Source organism: Pseudopodoces humilis, chromosome 7 (assembly GCF_049639895.1).
Source record: "Pseudopodoces humilis isolate 2021_Gansu_Grassland_sample_001 chromosome 7, ASM4963989v1, whole genome shotgun sequence".
NCBI lineage: Eukaryota > Metazoa > Chordata > Aves > Passeriformes > Paridae > Pseudopodoces > Pseudopodoces humilis.
The window spans coordinates 32066335-32085445 of record NC_142206.1 but is presented as its reverse complement, the minus strand read 5'-3'; the positions used below and the strand labels follow the sequence as shown (position 1 = coordinate 32085445).

The following is a 19111-nucleotide window of genomic DNA, read 5'->3' as shown; positions in this document are numbered from 1 at the left end:
TTATCCCTCATTATATAGGGTTTAAAAAAAATATTGCTTTGCTGTCACACACCCATCTCCATTGCTGCAGTGTGTGTGGTGGCTGTCTTTCTCAGAGAAAAGGAACGTGCTCGAAACTAACATTTTATTTGTCTGAAATTCAAAAGAATAGTGTACAATAGTACTTAAAAAACTCCACAAGCAGCTGGGGTTTAGCCTGTGGATGCCTTTGGCCAGTAAGGCATGCAGAGAAGATCTGGGACAGATAATTATTTGTAGAGAGGCATACAGAGAGAGAGTGGCCTGAGCTTGGTTCCCAGATCTTTAGTGGAAGACCCTTCTTGTGAAAGGCAAGGCACCCAGCTGAGGTGGGTGGGAGGTGGCCACAGCACACCAGTTTTGGGTGCAGTTGCCCGAGCACAGCAGGCCCATCGTGGTGTCCTCTGCCACTGGGTTACACAGCCTGCTGCACACTGCTGCTGTAACCCTGCAGTGATGGTGCTCGCTCTGGGGCCCACGGGAAAAGGCAGTCTTGTATGGAAAGGTGTGAAGTCACTGGCTGGGATGGTTTGTTGACTACTGTGGAGGTGGTATATGTAAACAAGAATTCCCATCAATAACAGGGACTCTTCACTACTTTTCATCATTACAACAGGAAATGCAAATTTACATTTAAGAACTGGTTTAATTTAAAAATAATTTTTCTAGGTGTACACAAGCTAATTTGCTAGAATACCCTGGGTCCCCAAGGACATTAATATCTTAAGCCCCCTTGGGACTTAACTTATTAATGTATTTCTGGGCTGTGCAGGTAGCATTTATTTTTACAGTATCATTAACATTGTGTTCCTGCTATGATGCTTGCCATATCTTCTGTTGTTAGTTGCTATAATGAACAGTAATAGTATCAGTGACTGAAGATGATTGTGCTTTTAAAGGTATCAGGCTTCATTTTTTCTTTTTCTTCACATTTACACGCCTAAAACTTTCATAGTTAAGGAAAAAAAAGCCATAAGACTAACAATATGTGGCCAATTTTGTTTCCTAGTTTCATTTTTAATATCTAAGTTACTGGATTTAGGTCACATGATTATGTTTCTGAAAGAAGTGCTTGAAATCTAAACTTGGATTTGCCTCTAAAACAATTATATATATATATAGAGAGAGAGAGAGATTGTATTTTAAATTGAAGTCTGGATTACTTGCACCAGCTTAAGTGCTTACACTTTTAATCTTGTAAAAAGCCTGTGCATAAATTGTCTTTGCTAGGTGGTGCACATGAGGGTCTCCAGCACTTGGGTCCTTATGGCAATATCCCAAACATCGTGGCTGAGCTGACAGGAGATAACGTACCAAAGGATTTCAGTGAAGACCAAGGATATCCTGACCCTCCAAATCCCTGCCCTATTGGAAAAACAGGTAATTCAGCTGTAGCCTTTGTACCTCTGTCTTCACTGTACATTTTCCTGTCTTTCAGCACTGTACAGCCCATGATCAGAAATGAGGAATTTTTCATTCTCTACCCTTGGAGAGGAACTGTTGAGAAATTGGGTGTTTCAATGTTTCACCTCAGCTTTTTAAATTTTTTTTTAATTAATATGTGCACCTCCTCTATTGTTGTATGATGCTGGAGAAAGTCATGTGGAAGAAACCATCCTGACCTCAGAGGAGAAGATAGCGAGATTTATGAGAGCATCACGTTCCCAAGGGAGTTCATTTTTAAGATGGCCCCTGAAAAAAGTTATTCTGTACAGATGAGATTTACCCTTATTTTAGAGACTTTCACTGTGCCAAGAGGAATGAAACTGTCTGCCCTGATCTCCAACCCAGACCATGAGTCAATATTTAAGATACCTTGGCTCCAATCCATGTGTCTTTATAGCTCGCTGAGGGCACTTCTGTGCCAAGAAGCGGAGAGCTCTGTGGATGTGCCCCGAGGCGCTGTGTGCAGGCTGGCCCTGGCAGAGGGGCAGCATGGCCAGGGGTGCCAGGGACACACAGAGTGTCCCCAGGCTGCAGCCAGGCAGTGCCCAGCCCTGCGGGGCCACGGCTCAGGGTCGCTAATGCAGCCTTGCGTGCGCGCGATAGACACGCAGCCTGAGAGAACGGATCTCCTTCCTGCTCTTTGAGCCAAGGAATGACTTCCAGTACTGAGAGCAGTAGTAAAACACCCATTGGCTGCCTTGGGAGCTGGACTCTATTTTTCTCTCATTTTTTATTTGTGAGCTAAGAGATCCTTTCAAAATGTTTTCTGTTTAGTCTTCTTTTATGTTATTTGGATAATGCGGAACAGTTGTCTGTATTCTTATTTAAAAATATTCTGCCTACCTTAGAATTAATCAAAAAATAATATTTGTTAAAAAAAGGTTTGTGAAATCTTTTTGCATTTCATTCAAAAATTTGACAAAGTTTCAGGTAGTCCTCCCTTACTGCTTTCTATTGCAGCCCATTTGGTGATGATGCTTTCATCTTTTCTGAAATACCTCATCTTCCAATTTGTTCACTATAGCTGTTGTCTGATAAGTTGCAAATGATGGGTTTAGATTTTCTCACACACACAAGCACACACACAGACTTTCTATCTTCCTTGCTTGCCCATTAGACTTCTGGTCATGATCAGATAAATAAATTGAAAACATGGCATCCAGGGAAATGCCTTTGAAAATCCCTTCCATTTTTCTTTCTTAGGTGAAATAAAAGTTGTTAGCTAGGCTAATACAGTCAGATCTGAACATGGGGAATTTGCAGGGAAGTTCTGCCTGCTCAGATAAATGGCTCTGTCAGAGGTATGCTGTGAGTGAAGATAGTATCTGCTAGGATTAGGGTAAAATGTTTTTCAGAGCCTTAAATGGAAATTCAAGTGGTGACTGTATTATGCATACAAATTACCAGAGGCCTTCCTCAATCAGGTCTGTGGATTTGCTTAATGGAAAACAATTTTTCCAGTCACTGTCTACATATGCACATTCCACAGCAGGAATACATAAGCCTGGAGCACTTGAGCTGAAGACTTCTGGATTAGCAGTCATAGAGGACACCCATGTGTCCAGCTGCCCTTTGTGTTTTCTACCAAAAGACACAAATGCTCTGAGGTCTACCACACTTCTCTTGTCACCTGTTTCTCTCTTGATACAACCTTGTCCCTGCTGAGACTGAAATAATTTCTAAATGTTTTAATAGTTTCTGAGTTACTTAGATATGAAGAGTTTTCCCCTGTTTTCTATTGGCAATTCTATTTTTTCCCAGTCACAATGAGAAAAGAGAGAAAGCTGGATCTGTTGAACTCAGAATAACCTTCTCAGGTCATTGAATCAACTCAGTTTTAAGTTTTTACTGTTTCCCACATCTGAGGGAAGAAGATAATCCATCTGCAAATCTTTTTACATGATGACACACAAGGACAGAAGGGAAAGTCTACAGGTGTGTGCTCTGGAGTGCCTGTGCTCTGGCAGATGCAGCTGTTTGAGTGCCCAGCATCATGCCCTGGCTGGTAGGATCTCCTCGGGTATGTCTGCAAGGAACTTGGACTGCAAGCTCCCCATGCTGGCAAAGCAGTGGGAGCTCCAGGAGCAGACTCTATCCAAAAAGCTACTCTGACCTCAAGTTGCTGAAACTTTGTTTAAGCTAAAGATGACTTATTTTGGTAAAAAGACTGTAAGTTGATTTTAAAAAGGATATTATCTTGATGTCACACTGTCTACAAAACCATCCCTTGTGCTTAAAGGAAGTTTCTGGACCAATTGGATTAGTTACCAACCTACAGAAATGCTTTCATCATAGAACTTCTGCTACATAGAATTTTTATGAGATCTTATGATGCAGAAATGGTTTTCAGCCATTTTGGATAAAGTGCAAACCAGAAGTGGAGCTCCAGGAGGAGCTACTCAGTGAAAGAAATTCTGCCTTTGCTCACAGCACTGCTAAACCATGACCTCCAAAAGTATTGCCTTGCCCATTTCTAAAACTACTTGTGAGCATTTAAAAAAGAAAATAATATCCCTTTTGTATCAGAACAGGATTCAGTTTTAGGTAAAATCAAGTGCAATAATTTAAAGAAAAACATAAAGGAGGGAAAGAGCATGGAAAAGAAATTCCTTCAGTTGTCATTAAGTTGTGAGGATTTGGGGTTTTTTAAAAATAAATACATTCTGAAAAATTTGTTTCAAGAGAAAAAAGAACCTGGTATTTTCTAGTCATCGAGTTCTTTATGGTTTTTTTAATTGCATTTAAGAAGTTTGCTGATTAATGTGGCATATACTGTGTGTGTCAAAGCTACTAAGCACTCAGTGCTTTCTTTTGCAGTTGATGATGGGTGTCTAGAAAACACCCCAGACACAGCAGAGTTCAGCAGGGAATACCAACTGCACCAACACCTTTTTGATCCAGAGCATGACTATCCCAACAGGGGCAAGTGGGTGAGTACATGCTTCTTGCTTATTTTTGTTGCATGTGGAACTGGATATTGTCTGCTGTGTGGGGCACTATGAAACCATGAGGACAGTATTGTTCTTAATGCTGAAAAAATTATCACCCCAAGGGAAACTTGTCGAAAAGGTGGACTTGCCCTGTAAAACAGAAATAGTGCTTGTGATTGATAGACACCCCAGAAAAACAGAAAGTAGAAATCCTTGTTCTGTTACCTGTCCCAAAACATGTCAGCCTGATAAATGCAAAAAAACCCACATTTCAAACTACAGTGAGCATGTAGCCAGAATTAGTGCAGATCATAAGATCATAGTGCAAAACATAAGATGTCCCTAATGTGAAAGAATTTCCAGGTTCAGTGACTATTCGCTGTTCAGCTACATATATAAAAAATAGAAAGAAAATACAGATAAAGAGAGTTCAGCAGCTCAAATCACCTTAAAAAAATCTAGGCTCAGACCCCTTGCTTTAAGGAATCCTCCCCACCTTAAGGATTTTGGAGGACTTGGTGCTGATTCTTCCTCTAGTCAGGTTATGAGCTGCATTATATTGAAAAACCTATTTGACACATCACATATAATAAACACAGTGAGCTACACTAAGGGCAAAAATCTTGCTCTGAGCATACAAGGACTTTAATAAGTGCAGCTAGACTATTTCTGCAGGCTAGAGTCTCCAAAGAAAGCTCTGCCACTTAATCTTGGATTACATCAGTTAAAATGTCCAATCCCAAATCCATTTTCAGGCGCCAGGAAAACAATAACAATGATCATAATTTATGCTTGTAGAACAAATAATGAAATCTCATTTTACATTGTTATAACACTTCACTTAAGATTGCACTAAACCAGTGCTCTGCAAGCATATATCGATAAATGGACATGCTTGGCAGTCTCTTCTCCTGACGTAATTTTGAGACAATGATTCGTCTTCGTAATCAAACCAGTGTAAGATTTATAGTCTTAATTACTTATGCAAGTGCTAAATTTCTGGAGAGAATCATGCCAAAAATCCAAATTCTGGAAACTTGTTGAATTCTAAGTAATTACCATCAAAAATTTTCATTTAAAAAACACCAGATGGTGAACTTTCTTTTTTATGCCAGGTAAGGCTGTTAGTTTTCTTACTGTTCATGAGTACTTCGCTTTCATAATACCATTCTGAATACTACAAAAGCACTTCTGTAAATCTTTGGCCTATAGCAATATTTCAGGATAAAACAATATGTACTGTGTTGTCATCAGCAACTTGTATCCTTAATAAATGATAGTAAATCATTAGTGAATCCTGAGCCTTTTTGTAGCTCCATCCATCACTGCTAACTCAGGAGAAAAAGCTGCTCATGTATGGATTAAAGCACTCTCTGGTACTAAACAGTAATCAGATCTAGTTGCTAGGTCTTAGCCAACTCCAGGTCCTTTTAATTAGAGATGAAACAGCTGGTCATGTGCATGAGCAAATGTTCTGCCCAGATCCAGGAGAATAGCCCTGATCATCTCCTACTTGCATATTACTACATGATAAAAAGATAAATACAGTGGTATCTTTTAGTGGCTGGGTTTGGTACTTCTAATTCTCTGGGAAAATCAGGTAAGTGCTCTGAAAATTAGCTGTTTGAGACCTTATGAAGCAGAGCCGAAGGAGATCAGATCTTTTAGGGCATTCACTGTTGTCTGCATTAAGTTGTAAATGACCAACACAGCTGGCTGTGGGCTGCCCATGGGTAACTGTGTGCATCCTCATCCTCCAGCTGTCCCGAGCATCTAAAATTCCCCAGCCTTTTCTCACCACTGTGTGGGTGAGGAAGCATTACAGATCCCAGTGACTTGTCTGTTCCAGGAGCCAACATGCATTCCTCAGTGTGGCCACAGAAAAACCCAAATTACATTAGCAGGTCAGAAAAAAAAGGACCTGCTCATCCTGCTGGGACAGAAACAGGTTGTTTGGCTTGTTTTGGTGACAGACATCATCACAGCAAAGCTGTGGGGCCTCTGCAGTATCCTGGGAATAAGAGACATGTTTTGTAAGGGTCAAGCAAGTCTAGAAGCTGTCTCATGCAGCAAAGTGTAGAGTTATGTAGATGCTAAATATTAAGTGTAAATATTGCTAATACATCTGCAGATACAAACATATAAATCATAATAAAGGTATACTGGGTTAGGAGTGGGAAGAAAGGTGATTTTTTTCTGCCTTTGGGGCAACTTCCCCTATATCAGTATGCTGACCTGTCAGAAGTCTCAGCAACAGACTCTGTTTATAAAACGAAGTCCACAGCTTATGCTCTCCTCCCCTCTCATGTGTGGAAAACATAGAGGGGACAATGGAAACAGTAGGATGAGTGACTTTTGGAGTTTTCTATCCTTGTGTACAACTATAGTTTCTAAGATGTCAAAGTTTTTTCCCCAGTTCAGACTTTTTTCTTATAGGACACAGACACTTTCTGGGTGTGCCTTTCTTGAATCTTGCAGATTGGCTCTTTAGATGGGTTGAAGAAGTGTTGGCATCCAGAAGCACTTGCACTAAGATAATTTACAATATACAATTTACAATCAAATCTAAAATCCACTTACATATTTTGTCGGTTGAAACCATTTTAACTTCTGATTTTTTTCCTCCCAAATTCCAGCCTGTAGTAGTCTAATCCAAGTGGCCAAGAGGATGCAAAGGAAACTCCAGGAGGGAGGGAAAAGTAGAAAATCACATGCAGAAATGTCTCTTCATGAGGTGTACCTTTAACTGAGGAGACTCTGTGCCTTCATTCCTGAGAACCTCTCAGTGAAGGATGAACACTTCCCGGGCAGATTTTGGTGGCTGATGAGGTCAGGCCATTACGCAGTGGAACATACTTTCAGGATTGCTATTATCATACAAATATGTGGAGCTCACGCTCCACAACCATATTTGCTTTGTACTCCACATAATGCTACAGTAGTACTTAGGGCCTTAAAACATTCTCAGACAGACTAAACAAAATACGGTTTCCTTGAGAAGGAACAGTTCAATTGTAAGGAAGTTTTCAGAATGACAGAAATGCTAGCTCCAGTAGTCCATGAAATTCTTTTTATTTCAGGAACACTCTTTTTCCTCTCGTGAAAGTATAAGGTCAAATGCTTTACAAAGAGAAGCTTTGATGGTGCTTTGTTTCCTAAGGAGAATAATTCATGCATACTTGAGTTTCTTTAAGATGTTAAATTTAAGTTTTCCTGAAGTGAGTTCACATAAATGACTAGCAAAGAATGTCCCTCTTGGCCAGCTTCATCTCTGTTCCCTTTTGGAGCAGCTCAGACAAAATAACTGGGGTTGGACAAGAGATAGGCCTTGTGAATTCGAGGTTTAATGAACACTAGACGTACAAAACAGACAATTTTGGCAGATTTCATTGTAGCACTTGAAAATGTTTGTTTTTTCTCATATCAAGGCTGCAGAGAGAGCTAGAAGTGTTTGGTGAATTTGTCTCGTGCTAGAGTTACACTTTCTATTTATATAATCAATGTTAGGTCAGTTGTTTATAGCAGAATTAATGGGCTTGTTTATACACTCTTCTGCTTTTATACATGTGATTCTTCTTCCATTTTCAGGTTAGGGCTTGGTTTTGGTTTTCTTCATAACACAGGATTGAAACAAAATGTGTTGAACATGTGTGTGTTATTCCAGACTTTATTAGAATTCACTACTTATAAGAAATACAACAATATGTGGATGCACTTACGTAAACTATGGTCAGAGGGGGTTTTTTGTGTTGGTTTGTTTTTCTTTTTTCTTTTCTCATCATCATAACTTTCTCTTCTGCCAAGATGTTTCTGGCAGTTTTTAAAAGGTTTGCCATTAAAAATGTTATAGACCAAATGGTTTTTAGAAACTTTATTGAGGGCACTACTTAAACAAAGGAAGAGTTGGCGCTGAACTCCTTTCAGCAGAGCTTTGCACTGGGAAGTGTTGATATCTGGAAGGGAATAAGCAAAGACAACAAAACAGTAGGAATGATCCCTATTTCTGTTTTTAAAAGGAATTAGAAAATCCCTTGTAAAGCAAGTATTTTTTGCTCCTGTTCCTGTGTCACCTCAAATGTATAAAAGACACACCCGAGGCAGGACTCCTGCATCTTCTCCCTCACATTCTTATTTTTCTTTTTCCTTCTGCTTTTCCTTAAAAAAAAAAAATATGTATCTATTTATACCACATATCACATGATGGGGAACATCCAGACTATGCAGCACGTACTTGAAGCACTTATTTCCTGAACACAGGGGATAAAATAGTGGAGAAATACTGGCTTTAAAATTGTTGATAAGGCTGTGACTGCTCCTGAAGAACTGCAAATATTAGTAGGAATACACAAATACTTATTTGTGGCTTATTTCTCCCATAAAACTACACACTTCTCTAGACTTGATAATATTTGATTGCAGAAATAGTATTTTAAAAGAAGAGTGTAATGGATTTGATGGCTGTGTTGGTTTTTTTTTCCCTTCCAGAGCAAGAGTTTACTCTTTGAGAAAATCAATGGTGGTCCAAAAAGAAGAAAGAGGGTAACTATCGGAATATTTCATAGCCCCTATATAATCTAGATACCTAATAAAAATTAAAACCATGTTGTTGAAATTAGGAGATAGTCTAATGCATTTGTGTTATACTTTAGATTATGTGTAAAGTCAGGTACTCTCTGTGATAAACTACTATAGCCAGCTTCAGGACTGAGTACTGGGTACAAGATTTATTTCTCAAAATAGCCTCTTTCAGAAGATACACTTAGGTGTAGAACATTATCAAACTTAATATTATCTGTCTTTTAAAATTGATTTTATTTGCTTACAACCATTTAAAATTATTTAAATATCTCTAAGACAGAATTTGAAAATTCCTACTAAAAATATTAGTAAAATTTAATTACCACTACCCATGTGTGTGAATATGTTTTTGTGTGTAAGTAATACTAAAGGTTGTTCTTTATCTGATCTACCTCAGATGAAACTCCTATCCCTGTGTCCCACTTGTTTAAAAGACAAAGATGAAAGGGTTCTCATTGTTCTTCTCCTGTAATAAGGAAAGCAACGCACACAGAGAGATTTTGCACAGTCTGCCTCATTACTCTCTCTTTTTTGGTAGTTTCAGCCTTTCTTTTATTAAAATAAAAAAAATCACTTTCAGGAAGAGACAACATCTTTAGCCATGCTGATGATGTATTATTTTTACAAAAAGGAAAAGTCCAACTCTCTGCCAGAAAGTAGCTTTTCAAAATATGACAGGACAGTTGATACTGTAAATGAAGTAAATGTAATTTAAAATAACAAGCATAAGTGAAGATGATTTATTTATTAACTCTCAAACTTTAAGTCTTTGCTAGAAAGGGAGAAGATGAGTTGATTTCTTTCTGATTCAGACATCACTGGCAATTTACACTTCAACCATAAGTTAAAGATCTGACCTGAGCTTAGTATCTGCTTCATGCTTACATTTGATTTTTGAGTTTCTTAGTTGAAAAGGGAAAACGGGTAGGCACCCTTTTTCTTAAGGTAGTTTTTAAGTAAGTAGAATTTACTCTGGAAATAGTTTAGCAGAATATTTACTAATAGCTAGAACAGCATGTTAAAGTGGAATTCGTGCAACATATACATGAGGGGACAAAAGAAAAAAAAGACATTTTCTTTCTGTGAGCTGACTGACGTAACTGGATACAAAAGAAGTACTGGCTGGAGACACTTGACAGTCCCATGGCCAGGGGTAGCCCAGAATTTTGAAGGTGAATTGCTTTACAGCAGGCTTATTTTCCTAGCATCAACATGCCACTTAATGCTAAATTCATTGGAATTTAAATTATTTTAGGGTAATACTGTAATGATTAATAATGCTTTAATGAACAACAAAAATTTCCACTTTATCAGCAGAAGAGTAAACTAGAACTCTGTCAGCAGCAGTGTGTTTTCCTAGAAATCAAAAAAGCCCACTGGATTCCCCTCCTGCCTTTTGTGCTCCCTGCCACTTCTCCATCCCTTTCTGCCTAGACACAGTTTTGGGATCTGGCAACAGATTGATTTTTTTACATCTGAGCGTCCTCATCTGAGGTAAAACAAGTGCTGTGTAACAGTGTAGGTGGTAACCCTGCTGTGTCTGTCCAGGGACACAGTGACCCAGCCACAGAGGTGCTGCTGGTGTCTAGAAAAGTGCATCTGAGCAAGTGCACATATTTGTGTGTCTGTATCACATTTGTGCCTCTGTGTGTGCCTCTGGAAGCACACCTGAGCGTGCACACACAGCCAGCGTGCAGAGCAGAGGGCTGTACCCACCACCTGCTGCTGTGCTGGCTTCTCTGCAGCACTTGCACTGCAAGGAGGTTTACAGTGACATCTAATTCTAATTCTCCCCTTTTTTACAATTCTGTGCTTGCAGGCAGCCCTGTCCAGAAGTGTCAGGACCACTTCTGTGATCACTAAGTTTGCCACGGGCTCAGAGCTGTGTGCAGAGGTGCTCGGGAACTTGCATTACTTTGAATTCTGCACAGCTGCATGGGATTAAACATATTTTAGTCAAATCAGCCAAAGTATTTTGCATTATATTTTGTGTCTTCTGTTGCTGGTTAGGAAGGATTCAAAATTTTGTGTAGTCTCATTCTCCTCTACTTTATTTCAAAAAGTAGCAAGCAAGTAGCATTCCAAAAAAGGACCAATTAATCTTCCCAGGAATCTTCAAATAATTCCTAGAAGTTTATGCAACAGTTGAATTTCACTAAATTAACATTAAACAGAACTTCTTTAAACAAACACAAACAACCAATTTACATACATCTTATTTCTAACAATTTAAACCATTGGAGTTAGTTTATTTTCAAAGATTTTTCCACATTCATTTCTGGTTTTTAATATTTTTATGTTTTCACTTGCAGCAGGCAAAACACCCAAAACCCAACAGAAGGAAGCAAAAGGGCTGCTCTGTGCTATGACTAAGTATTAATGATAGCTTCCACAAATCTGGAGAAACCCAAGGGCTTAAACTTGAAGACAGATAAACCCCAAATGTTTTCCAGAGATTCAACAAATACTTGGGATAGCTGAAAAGAAATATTTCATGCCCATTTTGAATGCCTTTTTTTTTCTTCTTCTTCTTCTTTTTTTTTTTTTTTTACTCTGAAGTTTTGGTGAAAGAAGCACAGAAATATTTCAAGAAAAGTAATTTCTGTGACACAGTCAGCCTGACAAGAATCAGGAGATACTGGAAAATTTGCATTCCTCTGAAGTTTGTCCTTAGGCAAAGAGTTTTTATTAGCATCAAAAACCTTCATGCTAGAATTTTTGATTTTAGCTGTGTGAAGGAGACAATATACACTTGAATTTTGCTTACACTGACACTGTGACAGGCCAGAAAGCAGGTGTAAATGATACTTAATACTGAATGCTTGCCACTTGCAAATACATTTTACTCCAGTGGTACAGATAAAATTCAAGCCCAGGCTTTCTACGTTACTCCATCTATGATCTCCAAGCAGTTTTGAGACAGGATCTGTTCATCTTCAGCCTCACATTGTGCTGCTTGCATGGTGTAAAGTGAAGTTAAACCCTCTCCAGGAATCTTCTTTCCAGCATTCCCTTTTTCTGGCAGTGCTGTGAGAGCCATTTTCTATGCCAAACCCTTGTTTGGCTCTGCTTCTTTGCCAGCAGTTTTTTATCTCAGCATCAAGAGAGGAAGCAAGGAGGGGTTTCCTGGAGAGGAGACAGGCTGAACAAGAGGCTTTGGTCAAAATGGTATTGTGGTCTCTAGTTTGTACCCCAGCACAATGTCCATCAGGGGCTAGTGATTTGAGCCAAAGCTTGCCTGTACTTCTCTAACAAGTTCTGTCCTGCCTCAAGAATTAGGGAGTTAGCCCAGCAGAGAAGCAGCAGCAATTCTGAGGAAAGGAGGAGTGGAGCAAAAAGACAGCGTTTAATTCAGATCGTTTTATATTCCTGATAGTCCTCCTTCACATGTGTTTGTTTCAGTGGATTGAATTAAATTCTTGCACAAAAAATAATTATTACATACAAAACACTGATTGACTTTTAGATTTAATCCCTGGAAGCAGTTTTTTCCCAAGTCTGTAAATATCTGACAGATAAGAAATACATAAATGTGTTCACTAATCCTAGTTTACCTTTTATCTGTTTCCCTGTTTCTAATAAGTTTAAATAATTTTAAACTTTTTCAGAGTGTGAACCCGTATCTGCAAGGACAGCGACTGGATAATGTTGTAGCAAAGAAGTCTGTTCCACAATTTTCAGATGAAGACAAAGGTCCTAAATAAGTACAATAAAAATGAAAGATAAAAACTCATGCCATCCTCTTCGAGACCATGATATTGCTTATATATAATCATCTATTAAAATCCTTGTGAATGGCAGCATGCTTGTTATTTATATAATTGTAGATGAAAACCAGCTGTATTTATAACAGCATGTTCTCCTAGATGATAAAAGTATGGTTCTGCTTTTTGTTAAGTTATGGTAAAAGGACATTTCTGTTGTTTTAATTTTAGTCATGGAGCAAACTTTAAAAATGTTAGTCATTTTGATAGCTTATGTGAGGTAAATGGTCTTAATGAGAAGCTTGTAAATAGGAAGATGAAAAAAAAATGCCAAGTCTGACTCCAACATTTAATCTTAAATGTTACTATGTTTGACACATGAAAATTACAGTTTTATGTTTTGTTCACAAATATTGTTACTTAGCAAAGACAAAGTATTTATTTTACACAGAGAATTTTGGCTTTTGGTCCATTTTAATAAACATTTAAGCAATCTACAAGATTTGCAAAGTGACATTTTCCAAAATATTTCAGAGGCTCATTTGTCTCTGTTATTGCTGTGCAAATGTAAAAATTAAAGAACTGCTTTTTGACTGTATTCACTGGAATATTTTTTCTGTTAGTTTTAATCATTCCATGCCCAGAGCTTTCCTGAACACTTGTGAACATCTTCCCTTGTCAATGGAACTGTTATGTGAAAATTAATCAGTCCTGCTGTTCTTTGTCTCAGTAACTGCAGCATTTGTGCATTATAGTGTTGTTAAATTAAAAGTAAAGATGGAGACATTTGTCTGTGTTAATAAGGTTGTGTCAACAACCTCCAAATCTAAATCCAGGATATGAAGGTCATTACAGTTGATCTTCTGAAAAAATATGTTCCTCTAATAACACTGGTAGCTGTCATTGCTCTTGAAGTTGTTCTGGGAAGCTTAAATTGCCTTCTTGCCCCTAGGATATCAAAGAACTTTATATTCCAGGCTTCTCCCTTTCTAAAAGATGAGGATACACCTGAATATTTCAAGCCATGTGAATGGACCACTGGAATTATGGAAAACAGCATTAGCTTATAGCTAATATTACAAATCTGTAGGGGAAAAAAAAGTAGTTTCCCATCCTGTAGAAAGACACAATAAAATAATGATGGTCTCTTAGAAAAAAAGTAAAAAACAGATAAGAAATTAAGGTTCCTAGCTACATAAAATTAAATTTAACAGGATGGCACAGATATGACTGTTAATGGCATTTGCTTTTTCAGTCTCACCACTTAGTAATTTGTAGTAAATTATGTATGTAGAGAACTGGCTCTCTCATGCCATTTATGAGTGGATTGCAAAATTCTAATATTTTGGAATGGACTATCATGTCCTTCATCATATTTCCCTTTTAAAAAAAATCTTGAAGAGAAAACTGAATAGTATGTTATGAAGTGGGATTTATACTCACACGTGACACAAAAATGAGGAATTTCTATGCATCACAAAATGCCCTTGGCTTCCAGTGGCTGGAACAGGATGGGAGCAATCTAGCTGTTCATGTGACAGAACTTGTATTCTCTGTGTCTTGAGCTAACTCTTTTTATCTGCACGCCTGCTTAGTCTTCACACAGGTGTTGAAAACTACAAAGCTACAAAGATTGCTCCAAAACCGACAAAGAGTCTTTATATATCATGGCATAAATCTGACATTAAAACCTACTGATGCCCAGTGGCCCAGAGTGTGAGCAATGGTCATTCCTCCCATCTAACCCTGCTGCCAGCCACTGCTGTAGCTACAAGGCTTCCAGGCGGCTGGAGGCTAGACTGCCATTCCTAAGAGACTGGTGTTTCTTCAGATCCTTGACTGTTCCACCAATACTTCTAGAGTAATCTGAGTTACATTCTGTCCTTATAGCTCCAGTAAAATCCATTTGAATCACAAAAATGAAACAACCATGCTGGCGATTTATTTCATTTTTTAAGCCCTTACTAAGGACAAGTGCTTAGTTAAAGGGGTGTACAGTAAATAGTGGGCTTGGGAAGGGAAAAGAAACATTGCTTGCCTAATAGTATCAGTAATCCCACATGTAATTTTGTGAAGCTCTCCAGGTCACTCCAGCCTGTGTGGGGATGTGAAATCCAGCACTGCAAACTGGCCAGAACAGGGATACCTGTCAGACTGCAAGCGGCAGAGAAGCTGCCCTCCTGTGTATGATAGATCTGCGTAGTGCAGGCAAAGGAAAAATATCACAATTCAGACCTGCTTTTTTCCTTAAATGCAAGCAAATTAAAAAAAAAAATAAAAATCTTTGCACAAAACAATGATGTGTCTTACAGGAACTGTCTGCTGGAACAAGTCAAGTGTGTGGTGGTGAGCAGCTGTCTGCTGAGTTCATCAGGCAGCTTGAGTGTTTCACCAGGAGGACTCAGCAGTACTATTGTGAAATGTTAATAAAATATAGCTGTTGCACCATGATAATGAGATTCATTATTCTAATTTCTGTTTCATGGTAGAGCTGTCTTTCATACTGGGATTAGCTAGACTTGATTAAAAAAAAAAAAGAAAAAGCAAGCAAAAATTCTTGTCCCTCCTACTGTACCAACAACAGTCCAAACATGAACACATAGTTTTTTAAACAGAATAATCACAGTGCTGGTCTCAAAATCAATGAACAAAGGTACCAACTATCCCTCCTCACTCAGAGTTCACCAAACCAATAATTAAAAGAATGTAGAAATTCTAGAAATTATGTAGTAGCTGCATAGGCATAATTGTCCTTTTACCTTTATGATGCATGTGAATTAAGGAGCATGTATATTGATAGTGTTGTTTAGAATTTCCATCAAATTAAAACCTTTTAGAGTATTTTAAAATTTGCAAGTGTGTTAATTATCTCTAACACATTAGAGACACAATGTGCTTGAAGGAAGCTATACAAAATAAAGTGTATTGCCCTGAAACATTGGTTTTGTCTGGTAAAGAAATATTTATGACTCCAGTTTAAAAAAAGCAATGTGTAACTGAGGGGAGTATCTGATTTGTGACACAAAACTTACTCTGGGGGTGCATGTGCATACACACACACTAATACACCTTTTAAAACACAGTACAGTCTAATAATAAACTCATTAGTAAAGACTATAAAGATGTTAACCCACAGAATAAAGTAATATACAAATTCTTATTGAATTGCTAAGGAGGGGAAATAGTGATATGCTTCTAATTACTGTCACATTTGCATTCACCAAACGCAATAAAACCATGCAGCTATCTATGCAGCAACTCAGGAGCCACCCAGAGAAGCTGGGTACCAGTTCCCAGAGTCCCGAGAGTCACTTAGAGGATTGCAAGTAAAGCTGACCTGAAGCTTATTTTATCAAAATGTGACAAAGCCTATCTTATCTGTTAAACTGAGGAAGGACACAGGCAGAAAGATGACAACCAAGTCAATTAGGTTTTTGGCTTTGTTTCCAGCAGAGTAACACTCAAGCTCCTTTGTTTCCAAATGTCAGTACTTGGGGAAGAAGACAAGTAGCTTTTTCACCATGAAGAGGAGACTTCAAATCAGGCCTCTAAACAGTAGCTCTATGGAAGTGTTGAAAAGGCTTTGTTTTCATTTTCATGGTGTTCAAGAAACTAATTTTTGAACATTTAAATTTTTTTTGAAAAAGCCCATAACAACATCAACCCAAAACAAACTTGGAATCTTCTGGCCTGTTTGGTGGTAAGCTCACTAAACCAGTTCTCACCTCACCTCATCTGTAATGCTCTATCACTTGTAATATGATAGAATTTTTATGCAATTACTTTTTTTTTAATGCAAATGGACAATGCCTGGATCTGTAGGACAAAGACCTTAAAGACAACTTTTCAGTTTTTTGAAGTCACACACTCAGATTTATGGAAGGAGAAGGGCAAGGTGAGGAGATTCAGAGAATGCTACCACTATCCCATGAACATTTAAGATTTCCAAGGAAAGGACAAAGGACAAATGATCCACAAAGGAGATGAATATGTTCACTATTTTATTAGCCAAGTGTCACTATCTGTAGGATTTAACATAGCTCTCCATCCAGGCCAGAAGCTATCAAGGCTGTCAGGGAGAGGACATTATCTGCAATTTTGAGACACCTGAATCCAGCATTTCAGGCTAATGGAACTGACAGTGAGATAGAATTCTATTTCTGTCATGTTTGATGCAAATAGGATGGCAATGTGACGTGCTCTAAAGAAAAGACAGCCACAACAAAAACCCAGCAGAACATGTTGACTCCAGTGCCATATGGATACATACACTTAAAAATTCAGTTTTGTTTGAAGGCATTCAATTACCTTCAATACTCTTCAAAAAGAATTATATTCGGGAATAATCTCAAAGAACAAGTACACTTTTAAAATAAAGAATTACTGTGTCCCTTAAAAGGTCTGCCAGTTTGTCATACCTAGGGTCAACAGCACATTCCAACCATGAGCAAAGAACAAGTTCCCTTGAAGGGCTCAACCACGGACAGTGACCTGCTTAAGTGCAAACTAAATAGAAACTAAAAACAATTGTAAGCAAAGGATGTGGAATTGTCATCATGAAGGTCCCTATCACTCATGAATGTGGTTGACTACCACAGGATTGAGAACTAAGCCAAGATTTAGAATACAAGAGAATGAAAAGGCCAAATGAACCATTTCCCAAGCACACTCATGGTCTAGGTCTACCGTGCTCAAGCCTTTTGCTGTTAGGTGAAGAATGGCATTGAGCTCCAGTTCATCATCCCAGTTTACCATGAGAAGGAAATATGTAGTTTCAGTTGTCATGTTTGCTTTATTTATGATGATGACTGCTTTGCTGTGATTACATGAATCCTGATGGTTGGGAGAGCTGCTAAGCATGTGTTCAACACATGGGAGCATAACAAACATTAAAGACGAGTGTCATGGCAGTAGAATTATCAACTGGAACTAAAAGAGCTTTAAAAAGTCCCATTTTATTAATGAGGTCTGTATTTGTATGTGGAGCAGAGGTAGAGATGGTGGTAATTGAGAATGATTTCAGACTTTAAAGATTAAGTAGACCTGAATCACCTCTTTTTAATTTTGTTCCAAAGCACAAGGAATGCAGCTCCAAATGTAATGCATGGCTGTCTTTCACAATTAATCACCGTTTCTTCATCCTACTGTTTTCTCCAAGAAGAAGAGTGGTGGGAGTCAGTGGTTAAATTTCATGGTAAACTGAGTGAGGCAAAGGAGGAAGCACAGAAAAAAATAATGTGCTACTTGTTACTAGTCTCAAACTTTCCCTCCTTCCCTAACCAGTGTTGTTTAGCTTAAACAACAGTGCTCAGCTTTTAGTGTTTAGCTTTTTGTACATTAAATGTATGAAAACTGACTCCTTTTACTCCAGATCTTTGCTCTGAACCTGAACCACCATACAACAATGTTACTTTCCTGGGAACCACTAAAGATCTCCATTACAGATGATAGGGATTTTTGGGTCTGGGCATATTTGCTAGATCAGAGAAGGTGCCTATGGCTTTGATGCTGAATTCAGACATCTTTTAACTAATTCTTTATTTTGAGAAACAAAAAAAAACCCACAAAACCCTAGAAGTTCTTTCAGTGCAATATCTATATTCTAATGCCCCAAAGTTCTCTAAAAGTGTCTGAAATTCAAGTGGGATAGCCTGTATAGGGAAATGATGTTCTGATTCCTCAGCTCAATGGAGAACATCTTTCTACACTGGAAATATAAAATACCACACTGTGACATTTTATATTTCTAAATGGACAAAACAGACTGATGAAAGAGCAGGTTAGATCATCCAGAGAAGCACTCATAATTCACCATTGGTTATTTTTTCCCTTTCTTAAACAATGCTGCAAACAGTGACTAAGAGAATTGCAAAATTTTGATTCCAACGAGTAGTGCAATGGCTGTAAGATTTATGGGCCTGAAAGCTGTTACGGCAATTGAAGAAACAAATTTTTAATGCTGCATAAACCATTGACTAAAATAAAAAAAAAAAAAAAAAAAAGCAAATTCTTTAGAAGTCATTGATATAACAGATAAGCATGGCTGTGACAGTTCATGTGTAGACCCTGGCTATTGGTTGAGTTCCCAAACCCTAAGACTGAGCTGCCACAGGACCCTGTGCAGCCATGGGTAATGTATGTGTGCACAGTTAAAAAAAGCAGAAAAGTATGTCCTGCTTCTGATTCTTTATAGCTTCATCCTAATATCCTTTATAGCTCCTGCTAATCCCACAGTGTCTCCAGCTTTGCTGCAGCCTCTATGGTGGTTACTGCTCTTAAGTTACGGTGTCCTGGAAGACTTCTTTTCAGGGACTCTCCTGAGTGCAAAGTTATCCAGCAGGCAAGCAATATGCGCCATAATGACATACATTTCTTTCAGTTAAAAATACAACAATTAGTAGTTGAGGCTATTTTCTAATTTCTAACCACATTGGC

At 38.2% G+C, this 19111-nt stretch overlaps 1 protein-coding gene across 3 annotated transcripts in view; it reads left to right on the top strand.

The window, feature by feature from the left end:
• Positions 1 to 15612, top strand: part of SCG5 (secretogranin V) — a 29398-nt gene extending 13786 nt beyond the window's left edge. For 2 of the 3 annotated variants that reach the window (XM_014250047.2, XM_014250048.2), the window contains exons 3-6: positions 1249 to 1398; positions 4282 to 4394; positions 8880 to 8933; positions 12581 to 15612. In XM_014250047.2, coding sequence (XP_014105522.1) covers positions 1249 to 1398; positions 4282 to 4394; positions 8880 to 8933; positions 12581 to 12676 — 413 coding nt within the window. In that variant the 3' untranslated portion in view covers positions 12677 to 15612. The remainder of the gene's footprint in view (positions 1 to 1248; positions 1399 to 4281; positions 4395 to 8879; positions 8934 to 12580) is intronic. The other variant, XM_014250049.2, reaches the window with a different exon arrangement.
• Positions 15613 to 19111: the final 3499 nt, after the last annotated feature.